This window comes from Ornithorhynchus anatinus, chromosome 5, assembly GCF_004115215.2.
Source record: "Ornithorhynchus anatinus isolate Pmale09 chromosome 5, mOrnAna1.pri.v4, whole genome shotgun sequence".
NCBI lineage: Eukaryota > Metazoa > Chordata > Mammalia > Monotremata > Ornithorhynchidae > Ornithorhynchus > Ornithorhynchus anatinus.
Window position 1 is genome coordinate 11,647,288 of NC_041732.1, and position 20,742 is coordinate 11,668,029.

The 20,742-nt window shown below is 38.9% G+C and overlaps 1 protein-coding gene across 6 annotated transcripts in view; it reads right to left on the minus strand.

Moving 5' to 3' along the window:
- SCAPER (S-phase cyclin A associated protein in the ER) overlaps positions 1-20,742 on the minus strand; it is a 319,884-nt gene that overhangs the window by 218,211 nt on the left and 80,931 nt on the right. For 4 of the 6 annotated variants that reach the window (XM_039912273.1, XM_029066292.2, XM_029066293.2 and 1 more), the window contains 8 exons: positions 19,787-20,023; positions 16,628-16,798; positions 15,813-15,888; positions 14,870-14,987; positions 14,546-14,657; positions 12,366-12,506; positions 8,785-8,940; positions 5,539-5,681 (listed from right to left, as the gene is read on the minus strand). In XM_039912273.1, the coding sequence (XP_039768207.1) occupies positions 5,539-5,681; positions 8,785-8,940; positions 12,366-12,506; positions 14,546-14,657; positions 14,870-14,987; positions 15,813-15,888; positions 16,628-16,798; positions 19,787-20,023 (1,154 nt within the window). The remainder of the gene's footprint in view (positions 1-5,538; positions 5,682-8,784; positions 8,941-12,365; positions 12,507-14,545; positions 14,658-14,869; positions 14,988-15,812; positions 15,889-16,627; positions 16,799-19,786; positions 20,024-20,742) is intronic. The other 2 variants (XM_039912274.1, XM_039912272.1) reach the window with 1 other exon arrangement.

The following is a 20,742-nucleotide window of genomic DNA, read 5'->3' on the forward strand; positions in this document are numbered from 1 at the left end:
AAAAGCCTCAGTTCTATAATCTGCAATACTCCAGGAGACTTTAATAAAAGTTCACTGATGGCCTTTTTTAATAAATTTATCCTTTTGAAGGATATGTCACTCCTATAGTTAATCTATAGAAATGCAGAAATCCACGCATGGCAAACCCATTGCCCATGGGCTAGATCAACCCCTTGAGATGAGGCATCTAGCTGCACTCAGGAAACAGGAAGAGAAGGGAACTGCATATGCCCCATCCTTTTGTTTTTTAATTGGTACCTGTGAAAGCACTTACTATGTGCCAGACACTGTATCAAGCACAGGGGTGGATACAGCATACACAGATATGACAGTCCCTGTCCCAGATGGGGCTTGCAGGTTAAGTAGTAGGGAGAACAGGTACAGAACCACCAATTTACCAATAAATGAGACCCAGAGAAATGAAGTGACTTGTCTTAGGTCACACAGCAGACATGTGAGAGAGCCGAGATTAGGACCGGGGTCCTCTGACTTCCAGCCCCAGGCTCTTTTCACTAGGCCATGCTGCTTTATCACTTTGGGCAGCTCAGTGTCAGGTCCCGCTTCAAGCTGAAGGGTCCCATCTGCTGCCACTCATTTTGGGGGGATTCTAGGGCTCCAGGGACATTCTGCGTACAGTTCACAGGTAGGCTAGGAACAGCAACAGTGGCGCTGGTTGCTCTAGTACAGAGCCTGGAAGTTCTGAATTTTTTTTCAGGTTTACTGCGGCTAATGCCATCTGTTCCGGTAGGAAATCACCTGAGTGAGGCGGGTGAAGAAGTAGGCGAGAGATGAGATGAGTGTATGGTGCCTGGCACTGGCCCTTGTGGCTCTAAGCTTATCTCACTTTTCTCTGTCTGACTGTCTCCCTACCCCATTGCCTTCTCCCCTCTATACTTGGCCATCTGCTCTCCATGGAAGAGCCAATGAATCCATTCATCGATCAGTTAATCAGTGGTAATTTTTGGCCGGCTAACTTTGTGCAGAGCACTGTACTAAGCGCTGGACAGAGTACAAGTGGGAGACATGAACCCTGCCCTCAGGTATCTAACATTGAAATGCATTAGAGGTAGGGGAAGAGCTTAAGGAAATATAAATATCATGGTGGGGGGAGGGGATGGAGAGAGTATCTAAGTGCATGCGTCAGTCAGTAGGGAGGGAAACTAGGGTGGAGGGATGACAGTCTAGTCAGAGAAGGCTTCCTGGAGGAGGGATTATTTCAGTAGGGCTTTAAAGATGAGGAGGGTGTTGGTCTTTTGGATATACAGAGGGCAGGAAGCTCTAGGAGTTGGGAAGGAGTGAGAAAGCAGGAGATGGTGAATGACGTGGAAGTGAGAGAGAGTAGGTGGGTTGGTATTAGAAGAGGGAAGTGTGCAGGCTAGGTTTTGTAGAAGGAAAGTGAGAAGGGGAAAAGGAGTAAGGAAGTGAAAGCTGATTGTCTTGCCTCCATCTGCAAACATTATAATAATAACTGTGATATTTGTTAAGCACCTACTAAACTTAGTACCCCTCTAGCCTGTAAATTCATTATGGGCAGCAAAAGTGCCTGCTAATTCTGTTGTACTGTACTCTCCCAAGCGCTTAGTACAGTGCTCTGCATGCAGTAAGTGCTCAATAAATATGATTGATTGATATGCACCAAGTACTGTACTAAGTGCTGGGACAGGTACAAGATAGTCAGGCACCAAACGGGGCTCACAGTTTAAATAGGAGGGAGAATCCCCATTTTGCAGAGGAGGGAACTGGGGCACAGAAAATTGAAGTGACTTGCCTAAAGTCACCCAACAGACAAATGGCAGAGCTGGGATTAGAACCCAGGTCCTTCTGACACCCAGGCCCATGCTCTATCCAGTAGACCACACTGCTTCTATATCTTCAAGAAAATCACAAAGAGCTATTCACAAATTTAAACTACATTTACTCGGTTTAATAATAATGTATTACGGTGCTACTAATTAGCCATAAAATTGATTCATTTGCAGCTTTCAAAAAACTACAGGCAACTATGAAGACCATAACCACATATGCAGCTCATCCACAGTAATGAGTTTAACATGCCTGGCTCAACCCCCTCAGCTTCAGAGTACTGATCCTCACTCCTCTAACTGTGTAGCATCACATGGCTCTCTCAGTCCTTACAGGTAAGGTCCTTTTGTCTATCTGGGGTACGATTTATAGTTTAAGCATCAGAAGAGGTAGGGTCAAAGCTCTCCCACAATCTGGTTTGCATTTGCCACAATGAATAGGGAGAACTAAGAAAATAGAATTAGAAGTGCTAGAGCTACTCGGATTTACTTTCAATCCTTTTCTCCCCTCAAGTGAAATCTATAGCTAATAGAAGTCCCAAAACCTCAAATCGCAGAAATACTGCCGGGGAACAAATCTAATAGCAAATGCTGGAAAAAAAAAAGAAAAGAAAAAAAAACCTCAGCACAATCACTATATTATTTAACTTACTTCAAATATCATGTGAAAAATACGACTGATGAGAAGTAGCAAGCATATGCAGTATATCTCCCCTGAGATGTTTAAGAAACAGTATATGTTTCAGGAACAATTTGAGCTTGGCTTTAAGGAATCTCCTGGACCATAATTTACACCAACACCTAATAGGCAGTCCCTCCGCACCAACACATACCCTCCCTCTCATCCACACCCTCACGGTGGGGAAACTAAGCAATACACACCTTTGGATAACATGAGGATTTCCTTTACGAAAAGGTCACATCAGTGATCATTTAAACCTTGTTCAAACAACTTTTCCTCTAGGCCTTGGATCAATATTTGAGATGCCTCATAAAAGTTAGGGCACTTAAAGAAACCTGGTTAACAAAGAGTATCAATATTTTTTCTGATACCTTACTTGGAATAAGTGAAACTCTTAAAGAAACAATGCTAGGTCTCTAAACTCTCTAAAAATATGGGCAGGATAACTATTAACGAGAATGTAACAGGGTTTACCTTATTGAGGATTTTAATTCTCTGGACTATAATTTGTTCAGAAACTGCATCTAAAACTTTATATGGAATCAAGTTAATGTAGCATGAGAGTAGAGGACTTCTCAACAGGCAGTATTACATACACTATTCCTTTCATAAGAAGATTTAATCACCACCAGATGCACAACTGGGGTGGACTACAGAGAAAGGATCAGCAGATATACCAAAAAGACTAAAAGATCCCCAAAGTTTTAAATCTTGGTAATCAAATGACTCAAGTGCTCACAAGTGGAAGCCATAAGGAGATTTTGGAATCTTTCAAGGACCAAGTTTTTAAAAGGAGCTTTATTAGGCTTCTCTTTGGGGTATGTGGATTTACATCTGTTATTATTTTGGGACATAAAATGCCACAAGAAGTTAACTGTGCACATTATTAATCAATTGAATCCCACACCAGGTCACTGAAGACAGAAATACATTTCATGTAAAAATGATGTGCTTCTAAAATGTTTCCCAAAACCGCTAGCACAAAAAATCTCCTGAGCAAACTAAAAAATGATACGAAGTACAGGAAACATGAAGTCAAAAGATGTCACTGAGATGCCATCCAGTCCACAGAAATGAGTTGAAACAGAAAAAAAACTTTAGAATCTTCATTCTAAATAACCTGACTCGCTTTACTGTGTTCCTTCCTCCTTCTGAGAGTTAGTCAAAAGTGGTGATGTGTTCTTGAATCCTGTGCCAAGCTAAACAAAGTAAGATAATTTACATGGCTGCAAAATAATAGTTCAAGTATAGATCCTCCAGGTTGGTCTGGGTCAGCTTAGTTTAAGAAGCATTTTGCAAACATTAACAGTGTTCATTAGTAAAAACTGCATTTCCAAGCAAAGCAGAGTGCGTGTGAACATTCAGATAGATTTCATAAAGGAAACTATTTCATTAACAGACATCCAAGAACCCACACAAGATTGTGCCTTTTGGTACTTCAAATGATTCTGTAGAATCTTTCTATTGTAACGAGCCATTACAAATACCCGGGCCCATTGTGAAGTATTCATATAATAATTTTAATAATGATGGCATTTTTTCTGCACTTACTATGTGCCAACCACTGTTCTAAATGTTGGGGTATATACAAGGTTATCAGGTTGACCCACGTGGGGCTCATAGTCTTAATCCCCATTTTACAGATGAGGGAACTGAGGCACAAAGGAGTTAAGTGACTTAGCCGAGGTCACACAGCTGACAAGTGGAGGAGCAGAGATTAGAACCCATGACCTCTGGCCCCCAAGCCCGTGCTCTTTCCAACAAGCCACGCAGCTTCCCTATCATATATCCCTCCTTGACTGCTGCATCAGCATCCTCAATGTCCTTTCTGCCTCCTGTTTCTCCCACTCCAGTCCTTATTTCACTCTGATGCCCGGATCATTTTTCTCAAAAAAACATTCAGTCCACGTCTCCTCATCCCTCAAAACCCTTCAGTGATTACCCACCCACTTCCACAACAAACTCCTTACCATCAACTTTAAAGCAATCAGTCAGCTCGCTCCCTCTGACCTTACCTTGCTGATTTCCTACTACAACCCAGCCTTGAATAGTTTGCTCCTTTAAGGCCAGCCTACTCACGGTACCTTGATCTCATCTACCTTACCACTGAAAACCTTATCCATGCCCTCCCTCTGGTCTAGAATTTGCTGCTTCATATATGACACACCACCACTCTTCCCATCTAGCCATCCTAAAAATCACATCTTCTCCGAGAAGGCTTCCCCAAATAAGCCCTCATTTCCCCTATTCCCGAGTCCTTCTGTGTAGCCCATGTATTTTGCTCTGTAATCTTTGATGACTTGATAATCACCTTACTCTCAGCTCCAGTCATTCATTCATTCAACCATATTTATTGAGCACTTACTTTACTAAGGGCTTGAGAGAGTAAGATATAACAATAAACAGACACATTCCCCACCCAAAACAACTTATACACATATGATAATAATAGCTGTTGTATCTGTTAAGCACTAATTATGGGCCAAGAACTGCTTTAAGCCCTGGGACATACTAGTTAATCGGACTGTACACAGTCCTTGTCCCACATGGCACTCACAGACGATGGAGAAGGAAGACGAGGCATTGAAATCCTTTTTATAGATGAGAAAACTGAGGCCCAGAGAAGTGAAGTGACTTACCCAACGTCACACAGCAGACAAGTGGCAGAGCCAGGACTGGAACCCAAGTCCTCTGACTCCCAGACCCCAGCTCTTTCCACTAGGACAGATCCTTTTTTTAAAAAAAAAAAATGTCTTCCCTTCTGGGCTGTAAACTCCTTATGGGCAGAGAACATGCCTACCAACTCTGTTGTACTGTGTTCTCCCAAGCCCTTAGTACGGTTCTCTGAACACAGTAAGCATTCAGTAAATACTACTGATTGATGGATTACCAACCGATGGATTCCCTGCACTTAGTACAGTGCCTGGCACATAGTAAGTGCTAAGACAATACGAGAACAACCGATTAATTCAATTAAAAGTGGTTTCTGAAGCCCATTCCCTTTATCAGTGCTAAACTGATGACCATCTAGACCAAGATAACAAGCAGAGCTACCTGGCTCTCTCCCGGGCCGCGTCTTCTCGGGCCTTCTCTTTCTCCTGCCGCTGTTGTTCAATGCGGGCTTCTTGCTCCTTCCGTTTCATCAGTAATTCTTCCACCCGGGCCTGGCGTTCTGCTTCCAGAGCTCTCTTGCGTTCCTAAATGTTTGCATAGTCATTATTGTAAAACCCACTTGAAATGAACAGAAAGTAAGCAGGAAAATTACTGTTGTGACAGTCTGAGACTGTGGTCACTTAGAGGTAGACCCCAGCGTTATCTACAAAAGTAAACCGCTTGAGGATGTCCTGTTCTTCAGAGGTTACAGCGGCCAATGAGCCAATTGATTTTATTTTCGATGCCTGCTCTGGTAAAGATAGAGCTATAATGACCTGTTATGTTTAATGTTATAATGTGTTTCGTAAAGATGTTTCTGTGATGACCACTGAGTGTCAGGGAAATTCAAAATGGGGGACCAGCAGAGCCTTGCAAAAGGTACAAATATTAAGGCTAAAATACACCTTTTCAAAGATATCATTGCCATTATCAGAACATAACAATTACATATTTGAAGGAGTTTTAATGAATACTTGAAATGCAAAGCTAATTACCTATAGGCTTAAAGAGTGAAAGCTCTTCACCCTCTTAGTACTCCCAACCCTCATTCCCTGAGAGAAAAACACCCTATTACTTCTTCCAGTTGCCCTAGTAGTCTGCAGTCCAAAAAGCTTTTTCAGCTTGTTGCTTTTTGGTACTTCCTAGAAATTAAAGTTACAGACCAGTTGGATGGGCAATCCCAAAATCTGAACGCACTATGGCAGAATCTTTTTGCTGGATCTCTTTCTCTACCCTTGGGAAATGCACTCACAATGCAGCTGAGCCCGGATTCACTTAACCCAGGCACAAAGACAGTCTTTCTTAACTGAATAATGCATTAGTGAAAGAGTTTCAAGAGCTTTAATGAGACTAGAGAGAAAAATGGCTATCAAAATAAACTTCAAAATCCTACTGTCAATCAAGCAAATTCTGCATATAATTTAAAGACAAATAATAAAAATAATTATGATAATGGTAGTTAAGTGCTACTATGTTCTCTAATTAAGGTTACATCTCCTCCAAGAAGCCTTCCCCGATGAAACCCTCTTTCCCTGACTCCCTCTCCTTTCTGTGACATCTCTGCCCTTGGATTTGTACCCTTTGGACACCTGGGTATTCACTCCACTCTCAGACACACAGCATTCACGTCCATATCTGTAATTTATTTAGTGATATTGTCTGTCTAGACTGTAAGTGCGCTATGGGCAGGGAATGTGTCTACCAACTCTGTATTCTCCCAAGTGATTTTTTCCACATAAAAGAGCAGCGTGGTCTAATGAAAGGCACACAGGACAGGGAGTCAGATGATCTGGAGTCTAATCCCAGCTCTGCCACTTGTCTGCTGTATGACCTTGGGCAAGCCACTTCACTATTCTGGGCCTTAGTTACCTCATCTGTCAGTGATTAGAACAGTGCCAGCGCTTATAAAAGTGCTTGGCATATAGTAAGCGCTTAACAAATACCATTATTATTATTAAATGGGGATTAAGACTGTGAGCCCCATGTGGGGCAATGACTGTGTCCAAACTGATTACCTTGTATCTACCCCAGTGCTTAAAAGAGTGCCTGGCACAGAGTAAGCTCCTAAATACCATAAAAAAATGGAGGAGAAAACCTGATAAATAAACTTTTTTCCACTTAAAACAGAAGCATGGTCCAGTGAAAAAGCTTGGGGCTGAGAGTCGGAGGATCAGGGATCTCATGGGCCTCAGTTCCCTCATCTGCAAAATGAGCCTTAAGTGGGACAGTGACTGTTACAAGCCCAATTACCTTGTACCTACCCCAGCACTTAGGACCGTGCTTGCCCCATAATAAGCATTTAACAAATACTATCAAAAAAAGCACAATAAATATTATTTTTATCTCCTCATTTCATTGGCACTTTTGGTTTTTCATAGATCAGTGAGAAATTCTAGGTTATAGCAGACCCTAGGAACAAAGAACACTCTTTAAGGATGGTACAGAGTATAAATTAATGCTTTAATATTTGTGTTTAGGATAGCTAAATCATGTTGGGAAAATGATACCTTTGCATTTCCTGACTCTCGTGTTTCTACAATTTCCACAATAACATTGCATTAATAGAAGGATTTGGATTCTTTAAATTTAACTTCCTTTTAAAAAAAAAGATTTGGGGTCTGTAATCACCCAATGAAAAATACATACATCTGAATATATGGACTGTGAAATTTGGTACATTCTCACCCTATACAACACCGTATGTGTTGCCTTTCAGAGAAAATGTAGAATTCTAACTAGCAGTGGATAGATTCTGAAGAGAAACTGTTAAGTCTCCTGAATAACTTCCATCTCTCACACATACTCAATCTGAGAGTCTAGGTTTCAGCAACTCTGGTGGTCTCTGAACCATTGTAGTTTCATATGAACCACCAGTAAAAGAACAAAACATAGGGTTCAGCACAATCAGAAATGATGATCCAACCATGTAAACAGTCAAGTACATGTATAAGTCATGTACTTATTCCAAGGAAGGGTGGATGGGCACTGTGGATCTGAGGCTAAAGTTTGGTATTTCAATAAGAAACAGTATATTCAACAGTGTTTTCCTAATAGGAAACACAGTACCTCCCCCTCTATCTCTCCAAAGGATGTTGCAGGGACAAAAATCTCCAAAAGTTTCACCACAAAGATAAGAAAGACTACAGTTTTCCTTTGGTTCTATTGGCTAACCTCACTGACACCTTTCTAAGCACACAGCACAGTACCATACAGTAGATATCCCTAGGTCACTAAAAACCACGTGAAGAAACTTGGTAGGGGTTCATCTGAATACTCCAAGCACCCAGTTATTAAGATGGACAATTGCGATCCACTATAAAATTCTGAACCATCATGGTTTTAAAGAATAAAGTTTCCAGAAACTAGTTCAGTCATAGCCTTGAACATGATAATATATATGAAATGTCAACATATTCAATTTATCAAATCTGTTGCTTTTAAATTAATGCAGATTTTTTTAAAAATCTCAAAACGAGGCAATATTACTGGAACCTGATTACAGAATTAGACAGAAGACAATGTGAAGAGCCCTGAATTTAATTCTTAGTTCAGGCATTAATTTACAGATCCTAAATGATAATTCTCTGATAAAATTTGAACTTGTTGTATTTTGTGCAATTGTCCTGTCCTTACAATACTAAGATATACCTGCACAGCTTCATCACGGGCTTGTTTTTCCTCCTGCCTTCGTTGACGCTCTTCTTGTAATTCATTCAGTCTCTGTTCGTATTCTTTCAGTTTGGATAACACATCATGGCGTTTGTTCTGAGCTTCCAAAGTATTTATAAAGGCAATTTCATTGACCTAAAAAATTTAAAAAAGGATGAAAAATCCACCTGGAATATCCTTAACTTTGGAAAAATGAAGAAATGGAAAGATTTAAAATGACAGCAAACATCCTGCAGAGAGAATTTTGCAGCAGGTCAGGGGAAACAAACTGGATGGCTTAGGAAGATTTCCATCTTTAACACTCTTGATTTGAATTGCAATAGCTTATTTTAGCTCTTCAACGTCTCAACCTGGACAGGTTTTGACTTTGAACCCCAAGTGGGACCAGCTCTGTGTCTGACCTGATTATCTTGTAGCTACCCGAGGGCTTGATATGGTGCTTGGAACAAAGGATTTCAATATCACAAATATTATTATTTTTAACTGAGTTATAAAACATTGATTTGTCCTTTAAAAGGTGTACTTAATTCCAATATTTATTTTATAGTTTTTATGGACTAGTTCAGTAGTTGCTCTGTCTGAGCCTAACCAACTAATAATAATAATAATAATGTTGGTATTTGTTAAGCGCTTACTATGTGCCGAGCACTGTTCTAAGCGCTGGGGTAGACATAGGGGAATTAGGTTGTCCCACGTGGGGCTCACAGTCTTAATCCCCATTTTACAGATGAGGGAACTGAGGCACAGAGAAGTGAAGTGACTTGCCCACAGTCACACAGCCGACAAGTGGCAGAGCTGGGATTCGAACTCATGAGCCCTGACTCCAAAGCCCATGCTCTTTCCACTGAGCCACGCTGCTTCTCCAAAGCACCCTTACAAAAGATCAGTGGACATGGGGAGCGGTGAGGAAGGTGGGGCTTACAAATTTCTCCTCAGAACCTCAAAGCCCCATTTTAGTATGGCGGCACCTTTGATTAGGTGGGGAATTTGTCAGTCTATTCCCACACTGACTATGCACAAAAAATGTTGAGCCAAACAGAGGAGCATGGTAAAACAGTTGGGAAACCTTGGACTAATCTATATGTCTGTAAGCGTATCTTAAATCTATAACATAAAAATACTTTTAGCATATTAGGATACTGTAGTGTTTCCGTGTTTATGTACATGAAATAAACCTGAATGATTTTTCAGTAGGTCCAAGTATAGTTACAGCTAAATAAACACTTTTCTAAGGGTCGGTTCAAAGACAGATTCCTATCAAGACCAAGTTTCTCCTAGAACTAAAAACTTATTTATCATTTTCATCAATAGTATCACGAATTGAAATATTTTGGGTTTTGGAGATAACTACTAAAAGTGAATTGTGAATTTCAGTAGGCTCCAAATTCTTGAATACTTAACTCAGGCGGAGAAACCAGCCATAATCATGGCTATAGTATGACTTTCCTTCACACATCACTGAAGATGAAATTCACCAATGAGGGCATCTGTGACAGAAAGGTCAATGTGGAACCTACAGTTCTGTCCACAGTGTGCACAAAGATGTGGCATTAGAAAACAATAATAGTATTTAGCGCTTGCTGTACACCAATCATTGGGATAGATACAAGATACTCAAATCAGATAGTCCTTGGTAGCACTTAAAGGGGCTCACATTCTAAGAAGGAGAGAGAACTGGTATTTTATCCTCATTTTACAGATCCGAAAATTGAGGCACAAAGAAGTTGACGAACCTGCCCAGAGTCACACAGTAGGCAAGTGTCAGAGCCAGGAGTAGAATACAATTCCGACACCTAGTTCCAAGACCTCTCTCTAGGCCATGCTGACTTCATCAGGAAGGCTGAGTAAGGGTGAAATGCTAACTAGCAAGTGGATCCCTCTTCAGGATATAAAACACTACTCTGAAATAAGAAGGTTTAATAGCAAATGGTAAACATTTTAAACCAGGAGGAGATCTTTGGGTTCGTGTAAAATAAGCCAAAAGACCCTAGCAGATATTACCACTAATAGCAGACACCAGGGAACCCAAAAAGGATGACTGCTTTACACAAGCTGTTTGCAACAACTAAATAATTGTTACCAAAAAAAACCCCTCAGTCATAAATCAGGGGAATTATTAAGAGGCCAAGAAACAGGTGGATTTTCTGCTTTGTTTACTGCCCAGAATATATTTACAGAATGGATTTCACAGACCAGTGAATAGCAAGCAGTGAGAATTGAGAGAACCAGCAGAGCAGCAACAGTTGTTGGGGTCTTCAGTGATACTTTATGTCAGCCTTTACTTTGGGGAAAGGCTTCTGACTCAATTGACCTTGATATTTAAGATCTGAAGAACCACAAGAGGCAGTAATCTCACTCATGTAAACATACCCAGCAGTTGAAACATCTGTCTGGATGGGATTACGTAAAGTGTGATTTGGGTAATGTGATTATGGAAATCACCCTGGTTTAATGAAAAAATAATGAAGGCAAAGATGTTTGGACAATTAGACAGTGCAGACTCCATTTCAACTGCAAGGAAAAGGGCCTGTATTTAATAGGAATTACAATATTGATATGTTTATGTCCACTGAAAGGATAAAAATAAACACCATTGTAATTCTAGCTTCTATGGGGACTGAGTGATTTACAAATACTCACCTACCCCCATCTGTTGAAATAGTTTTCCCAAGCTCTAAAATGGCTCCAAGGGAAATCCCTAAACCATTTCAAAAGGAGGGTAAGGAAGTTCCAAAACAGTTTAGCAAGCAGGGAGGTCCCAACCTTTCACCTTGCTGTCACAGATACCTCAATAGATAACCAGCAGATTTTGATGTGGTTTCAAATACCATACTGAAATGGTATCAACTGAAGAAAAAGGAGGCAACTGGCAGAGAATTGGTTTTAATAAAGGAAGCAAATCTGGAAAGGGCAAGGATATTGCAGGCAAAGAGCAAAAACAAAATATCTCACCAACCCTGGCCAAATTTTACCTGAACCCTACTTGGAGAGATTACCACTTAGACATTTCTATTGTAAAATGGAATGGAAGGGCAGAAGCAGAGAATCTGGAGATGTGAGAGACTGAATAAATGGAGATAGGACCGTACTATGAAATAAGGTAGAGCTAAAATTACATTCAGTACAACTTTCAGATTTAGATGGTAATTTTCAAACAAAAAACCTACTTTGCAGGTTTTGATTTCTATAGTACATGGAGGAGTTGGGATCACTTTACAATTAAACCTTTCATCTAATCAGATTATGTGGTAAAGAGATCTATTAATGACCATAATGTACACCTAGAAAGACTCCTGCAAAGACTCACTTGGATGCCGAGGCCCACACCTGCACACACGTGCACAAACGCACACACCTCCATACCCCCATGTTCCCAACTTTCATATCCATTAACAACAGGTAACATCTGAGAGCCTACTCTGAATCATGGGGGCCCAGATGATTCTAGCAAATGATATGTTCTTTACAACACAAGAGCAACCAAAATAATACAATTAGTCATTATGAACCAGGCACAGATTTGAAAGCCTTGCTACAACCATTTCTAAAACACAATTTACCTTAGCTTCTTCTTCTTGTGCTTTTTTGACAATTGCTTGTAACTGCACCTCACGTTTAAATTCGGCATGAAGCAATTTTTCTTCCATCATCCTGCGTCTTTGATCCAGTAACTCTTCCTTCCACTTCCGTACATCTTTCTCCTATTCACAGTGGGTCAAAACATTGTGACAAGTTATGTCTGTGTAGTATTTACTCTTACCTATTTTTTTGGTCCTGCCAGAAGGGAAAGCCATCAGAGATGGAATAACTACCTCCCGTTCACTTTCCCTCATGGTTTTGCCTTTGCTGTGAACCTTAATAATGTTGGTATTTGTTAAGCGCTTACTATGTGCCGAGCACTGTTCTAAGCGCTGGGGTAGACACAGGGGAATCAGGATGTCCCACGTGGGGCTCACAGTCTTAATCCCCATTTTACAGATGAGGTAACTGAGGCACAGAGAAGTTAAGTGACTTGTCCACAGTCACACAGCTGACAAGTGGCAGAGCTGGGATTCGAACTCATGACCTCTGACTCCAAAGCCCGTGCTCTTTCCACTGAGCCATGCTGAACCTTCTGGATCCTGTAGCAACACAAGCTTTCCCACCTGCATTTTTTAGCAAGAGGAGTTAAAATTCCATTTGGTTTGCAAAGACACTTTTAGTCGTTGTTAAAAATTTACCATCACTAATTTTATTCAATAGAGATTTAATCCATCAGTGGTATTTATTGAGTGCTTACTTTGTGCAGTTCTCTCCCTTAAAGGAGGGAGAGCACTGTCATTTAGCATTACGGGACTCCTGTACTAAAAAACAGAGTGGTGTGACGTTTAAAACAAAGTCTCACATTATATTTTTGTGTTTTAAATGTCATAATAGAAAAATATCCAAAACACTTTACACCTTAGACATGGGCCTAAACACAAGTGTTCTTTAGACCCATCAAAAACTTAATATTAATTTTTCCAAACCAACTGCATTGAGAAACAAAATGTCCAAAATATTTTGGATAGTCAATACCACATTAGATTTCCAAAGTACTTACAGTCAAAATATTTCAGCTGCAAATATTGTATTTTAGGGTTCTTATTATTCAATCTGTTTTCTGGCATTCGTCATTAAAACCCAGTGGATAAAGACTATTGGATCTGAAGAAGGATCCTATTTCCCAATTCCCACAAAACGTCTTTAGGTGCTCCTTTTCCCTTAGTATGGCAAAGATTAAAGTTGTGAGGTAGAGGCAGTATAAGGAGATTTTTCTAGGAGTCTAATTTTGGGTTTTTCTCCGGGTAATTTGGTTTAGTATTCCTCAGGCAGCACTATTGGGATAATAGATATTCCTCAGTTCTTGTGTCCTTTTCCAGACAATTTTAAAGATTTCAATCTCAAATCTCTATTAACAAGTTGTTTCTGTCAGGAGGATTTTGGGGGTTTTTTTTTTGCTATGTGGCGTACGACACACATGCATACACATGACATAAAATGTCTTCTCTATTTTGGAAAATGAGATTGGGTAGTGTTTACAGTTTTTGTCAGGAGGCAATCAATCGTATTTATTGTTTACAGTGGGCAGAACACATGGGAGAGTACAGTATAACAGAGTTAGTAGACCTATTCCCTGCCCACAACAAGCTTACAGTCTAGATGGTGACATAGAAATTAATATATTAAAGTAAATTAATATAAAGTATGGTTATGTATGCAAGTGTTCTGAGGCTGAAGAACAGTGGGTGCAAATCCAAATAATAAGAATAATAATAATAATGGTATTTCTTAAGTGCTGTGTTACTATGTGCCGAGCACTGTCCTAAGCGCCGAATAATTATGGTATTTGTTATGTGCTTAACATGTGCCAAGCTCTGTTCCAAGCGCTGGGGAAGATACAAGGTAATCAGGTTGTCCCACATGGGGCTCACAGTCTTAATCTCCATTTTACAGATGAGGTAACTGAGGCACATAGAAGTTAAGTGGCTTGCTCAAGGTCACACAGCAGACCAGCGGCAGAGCAAGGATTAGAAACCATATCCCCTAATTCCCAGGCCTGTGCTCTTTCCACTGAGCCACACTGCAAGGGGGACACCGCAGGGAGTGGGAGAAGATGCACAAAACATTTAAAATTTCTCATTGAATTAATGTGTGTCGTAATTAGCTGAAGACCTCAATGGAAATAAAATGCAAACATTTCAGTCTGGAGAAAGCTTACCCGTTCCAACAATTTTTGAAGCTTTAATGTTTTCTCTTCTCGTAACTTTTCTCTTAGCTGCTGTGCTTTCATTTGCTTTTCTTCATGTTTCTTTTTAGATTCTGCTATTGTTCTACCAATACATTGTAAAAAAAAAAAAAGAATAAAAATTGTATACAATAAATAAAAAGCTGCAATTTCTCACAGCGTCCAATTTAATTTCCTTAAATAATATAATTTTTCGAACTGTGTCAGTGTTTGCTAGCAAACAGCTAAACTTAACGATTCAGTCTGACTGATTCTCCTTGGGTGAAGCATTTTCAAATCAGTTTAAAATGATCAAACCTTTTGCGGGAAGGTGAAGACAGCTTTTCATGCATATGGATTCCATGTCCTGGTGGACGAGCAGGTTCTTCCTCAACTATATCCCCCCAGGATGTATTCTGGCGCCATGACTCACGAGCTGTTTGCAGAAAGAAAACAGTTGTTTTCGTGACTATAGGGAGGGCATCCTTGTCTGACTCCAATGTTTGGGAAAAAAAAAATCAGCATTTTGTAGTGTGTACATTAAAAAGTGTAACTGTTATTCTGTTCCAAATAAACCGCGGTATTTACTTGCAAAATTGCCTGACTCCTTGCCTAATTGGTACAATTCAAAAAGGGGGGAGGAATTTTCACAGGAGGAAGTAAGGATAGCAATAAGAGGGGCAGGAGAAAATCAAGGAGCGAAAAAAAGGAGGAGAAAGGATGGGAGAGGGAAAAGGATTGTAAGTTCCTTGATGGAAGGGTTTGTATCTATTGTATTGACTCACCCAAGCACAGTAAGTGCTCAATAAATACCAGTGATTAACTGATAAAAAGACTGACACTTGGGACTGTATCTCTTACTTCTACTGCTCTTACTAGGTACTAAGAATGACTACGAATCCCTTCCCTTCCCTTCCCACCCTGGAGTTCACACACCTCAGGGAAGAAACTATCAGGTGAAAGCCTGCATTGGCAGCATGAGCATATTTTAATCTATTTCCTCTTCCTACTCTGGTACGTATATGCGCAATGCAAAGAAAAAGCTCCGCTCATAGCAAGCCTGTAACCTATGGCATTAAGGTTCTGACTCTTCTCCTTTACCTACCCTGTACAGTTATAGTTGCTTCCAAAAATAATCTCTCATTTTCTCCTCAAAAATCCAGGGAGAGGGGAGGAATTATGTGGTAGAGGCACTTACAAACATAAATATGGTTTTCATTTTAAAAGCTGCATCTGACAAGATTATCTACATTTACTTTACCTTCATAATCTGCCAGAACATCATTCCAGTCCAGAGCCATGCCACAGAAAGAAATACTTCCACTGCCCATGCTGGCCTGAAGTTTAATTATAATCAGAGATATTAAAATACAAATAAACACATTTCTAATATTGTAGATGTGTTATAATGACTTGATGTTTTTCCCTTACGAGGGACTCAGACTAACCAATGAAGCTACAAACAGTCAAAGAACCTACTTTATATGGCAATACTTTGTGGGATAATTGGGATAAAGCCACCTTGTGCTGCAACCCCAAAATAGGCTTATTCATAAATACTGAATTTTATCCTGTGGTTTGAAATTTTGTGATTGTGACTCTAGAAATAATTTGGCTCACACCTAGTTTACAAAATACAGAGGTGAAGTGCTTAATTAATAAATGAAAAATGAAATGCACCAAACTGTTCACCTAAGAGCAGTCCTCTCGCGAACTAGCAAATTTAGATCATTTCACCCCCTGTAAGCTAGGAGTTAATTCTCTTCGGCTGGCATCCAAATATCCTGGCCTTGAAGATGAGCACAGTTATTTCTATGGAGGAGCACATTTTACTCCAGTAATTTCACTGTAGGGTTGGGTACATTACTTACATTAAGAATATGTTTATTACAAGTTAATTACATTTTATTTTTTATTATTATTAAACTTTAAATGCAACCCTGATGTGCTAGGGGTACCCAACTAAATCAGCGCCAAAATTTCTCCTCTCAAGGACTTCATTCAAAATACTTTAGTTCTAATACTTCTACAGACAACTTCATAAATAATCAAAAGAGCCTATGTTGAAATACTCACAGAAAAATCACTGTCATTGTCCGTCTCAATGTTGATGTCATTGTTTTCTTCTGCTTCGATTTCTCTGGTTAACTGTTCTTCTTCTGCTATGGCACTAGCAATGGCTTCTTCATTGGCCTTTTCCAGACGATCTGCTAATTCTTCTTTTTTGGCAAGAACTTCTGCCATTGACTGTAAATAAAGTCAGAAGCTGTTACTGGATCAGAAGCTTAGACTATCATTTGTTCTTTATCTGTTAAACACAGATCCTGTTTGTTTTTAGGCCAGTTATCCTTTATAGTATGGGTTTCATTTATTTTGAATGACAAGATTTCAAATTAAGTAACACAGCCAATCCATACATATAAAACAAAAAGAAACTGCCAAATGCTCTAATCCATTGGGAGCATTGAGGCCATTTCACTGGTGGTAATATTGGACCACACAAATTTAGTGCAACAAAGCTGGAGCAGTGAGTATAGTCTTCTACAAACTCATCCCTCAAGTCTCATCCAAAACTACAATGATTATGGACCGTCTGAATCAAGGTGGCTATGCATTTCTTTGTGAGCATGGCACTTTGGGATTAACTTGACAGTAAAATTTGCCTTAGAAAATCTCACAGCTGAAGGTTATGAAATAAAAACAATTCCAGGACCAATTTCATAAAAAGCATGACTTAGGAATCAAACTTTACAGATTTTAATGGGCAATACTGTCTCTAGTGAAAAGTGAAAAAGGAAAAAAGTGGGCAGAGAGTCCCAGGAAATCCATGAAAGCAACATGACCTTGTGGATAGAGCATGGGGCTGGGAGTCAAAAGGTCCTGCTACTTAAGTGACCTTGGGCAAGTCACTTAACTTCTCCATGCCACAATTCCCTCATCTAGAAAATGGGTGTGAGCCCCATGTGGGGCAAGGACTGTGTTCAATCTGATCAGCTCGCATCTACCCTGGCGCTAAAGTACAGAGACTGGCACATAGTACAAATTTAACAAATTCCATTTTAAAAAACACACATGAAGAAAAAGCCCTTTGCCTCAGATTGCTATCTTCCTCAGCAGACATAAACATTCAGTTTGAATTCTAATCCACATCTGACCACTGGGAATCCGCAAGCGGAATCCGGAAAGGCGAAAGCATGATTTCAGAAAATCGAGGATGTAGAATTCCTCACAAGAGTCTGCATGCAACTTTTATGATTTTCAGAAATTGAGTTTCAAATGGAGGTTTGTAACAGTTACATTTGTTTTATTCTTCCCCGTGAACAGGCACAAAGGAACATAAATTTAATCAAATGTTGGTAATTAAATTGCACACAAATCTATGGTTACAATTTTCAAGTGCTGATTTTGAATAGAAAAGCTACTGATACAAGTAATCTCTTTGCTAAAAACTTTAAGCCTCTGTTACATAATTACCATACAAGCAGAGAATTGTACATTCCAAGCGCTTAGTACAGTGCTCTGCACATAGTAAGCGCTCAATAAATACTATTGAATGAATAGCAATTTTGTGGTACGTCATTTAAAGGGGCTCAGGAAGTAAAGAGGAAAACTGTGATCTCATCAACATGGCAACACATTACATCTTTTAGTTTGGACTGAAGTATTTAACTGAAGCTACCCTTGGATATGTCTCAGTCACAATTAAACAAGTATATTTTTTTGATTTTGGTTTAGATAAAAGTCGCTTAAGAACATTAAGAAGTTATTAACCTTCCTAATTTAAAAAGATTTCATATTTTATTATCAAAGCTGTTACCTCTATTTTAAATTCAACTAGTTTCTACCATTTCACCTTTCTCCATCTTTTAAGGTGCCATGTCAAGATAAAGTGAATTCCATTTTTATTTTGAACAATGAAAATTTTTAAGAACTGAATGTTCTCCTTTGACATATGACCTTCAAACAGGATTCAAGTAGAAAGGTAAAATGAAATGTTCCTTTATCAAAATTAGAACCCAGATTTTAACAAATTTCTAGGCATACATTCAGTCAATATTTTCTTGTAAAGTAATATTTTTCAAACTATAAGACACAATGAAAACAACACAGAGAAAAGCCAAAGATGGCATCTTGAGAAGAGGCAAAAACTAACCTAGGAAAAGCTAACCTTAGGAAATCAGGAAACTCAAGTCCTTTGCCTAAGAGAGAAATTTCTATTTTATAACATGCATTATTCTCAAAATAAAAAGATAATTAGAATGATTGATATACGCCAATTTCATATGTTTCAGGGTTTACACAGTAATCAGGTGTGAAGTATTGCAATAATAAAACAAAATAAGGATTATATAATCCTTTACTAATATCCTGTAATGCACCTAGTGGCTAAAATACATGTATTTGTTATTCCTTGTTTTATAAGATCTGTGACCCACAATACTCACATAAATTTTGAGGAAAAAAATGTAAATAAAGAAAACAAAATGATATACGTTTTTGATAGCATTGCTTTCTGAATGCAAGTTGACTGAGAAATTATCTTTAAACAGTAAAATGTGTTCTTCAGATTGCTATTTCATCACTAAAACAGATATAGGAGTAACTAAAAATAGTTCTTAATTACAAGACTTCTGCTTTCTAGCTGCAACAGTCAAGAGTATGGTTTGGTGAGTCAAGGAACACCCTGAAGATATAAGAAATTAAGTCGTAATTTGTAGTGCTACACCACCAGGTGATTTTTGCCCATTACATAATCTCTCTGTTTATACATCTTAATCTTAAAAATGGAATTTAGCCTGCTGACTTTCTAAACAGGACTGTTGTGAAAAATAACTAATGCACTTATTGTAATGCAAATCTTGTCTTTGAAATATACGTAGGTTCAAAATGATATAGGAAAGAAAGACTATTTAGGAAATAAAATCTGATTTCCCATTTCCCCTTTAAATAGTCACTGGTCAACCGAATTTGATATTTCCCATTCCACTGAAACAAAATATTTCTAATTACCAAAAAAAAGAGATAAGAAAAAGGTGTGATTATAAAATATAAATTGTCAACCCAACAAAAACCTGAAGTGCTAAATACATTCAAATCGCTGTCTTTATGGAAACTGCAGGTGGCATTTCATCACGTGTTTCAGCTGACTAAAAACTGAAATGTGGTAATGGAGGTCAATAAAGGCAAAACACTTCTTAATGATATTTACTCAGAATTCTCATAATTTGTTCTTACCAATCTAGCAGCACTCACGTTTGAAATATCTGATGGATCCATTTCACTTTCAATCTTCATTTTCTCTTTTGGGAATTTGTCTGTATTACTCTGTGAAGGATATGTATCAGTAGGCTGAGTATTTGAAATACATTCAGCATCTATGAAGACCGCAGGTATTTCAGAAGAATGCGAAGAATTGTCTTGTAAGAAACCATTTCCAGACTCCCTGACATCATCTGAAGTACATACTGCAAACTAAAAAAACACATATGAACAGAATGAAACAGAGGAAATAAAAGAAGCTTCAAACATTCCATGCTGGAGTAGTAACTCCTTTTAAAAGATTATATTTATCACAGAAAACAAAAAAGCAGGAGAGCTGGGAGGTTGGCGGGCAGCCCATAACCAAATCACCTAGGTTTAGAAGCTAAATCTGAGGTTCAAGTCTAAGACAAGAAGATCAGTTGAAATTTAAGCAAGACACAGCATGTATCATAATGAAACAGCCCTATTATGGAGATTCTAGGCAAATCCTTCATGACAAAACACAGAAGATAGTTGCATTTAGTATTTCATTTTTCTGGGATTAGAGAGCAGAAGAAATTTTGAGCAGCTACAATAAACTTGAGCAGTGCTACTGATATGCTATCAGAACATTCAAGAGAAGCAAAAGGGAAGAAACAAACATGTGGCTAAATTTTTTTCATGCTATACAGTTCAGTTATCTTCAAAATTACACTGATGTGACTTCAACAAAACCAAAGCACAGTTTATAACTTCTCTGATCCTAAAATCTGCCCACATGAAAACACACCTCTAAAGTTCCTGTATTCTCTTCATGCTTTGGTTTACTCAACACATTCTCCTTACTCTACCGCCCATTCAGTGGATAACAAAGATGATAATGGAAAAACACAACATTGAAATGTTGACAAACCAAGCAGCTCATCAATTTTATTGGTAAAATTGGACTC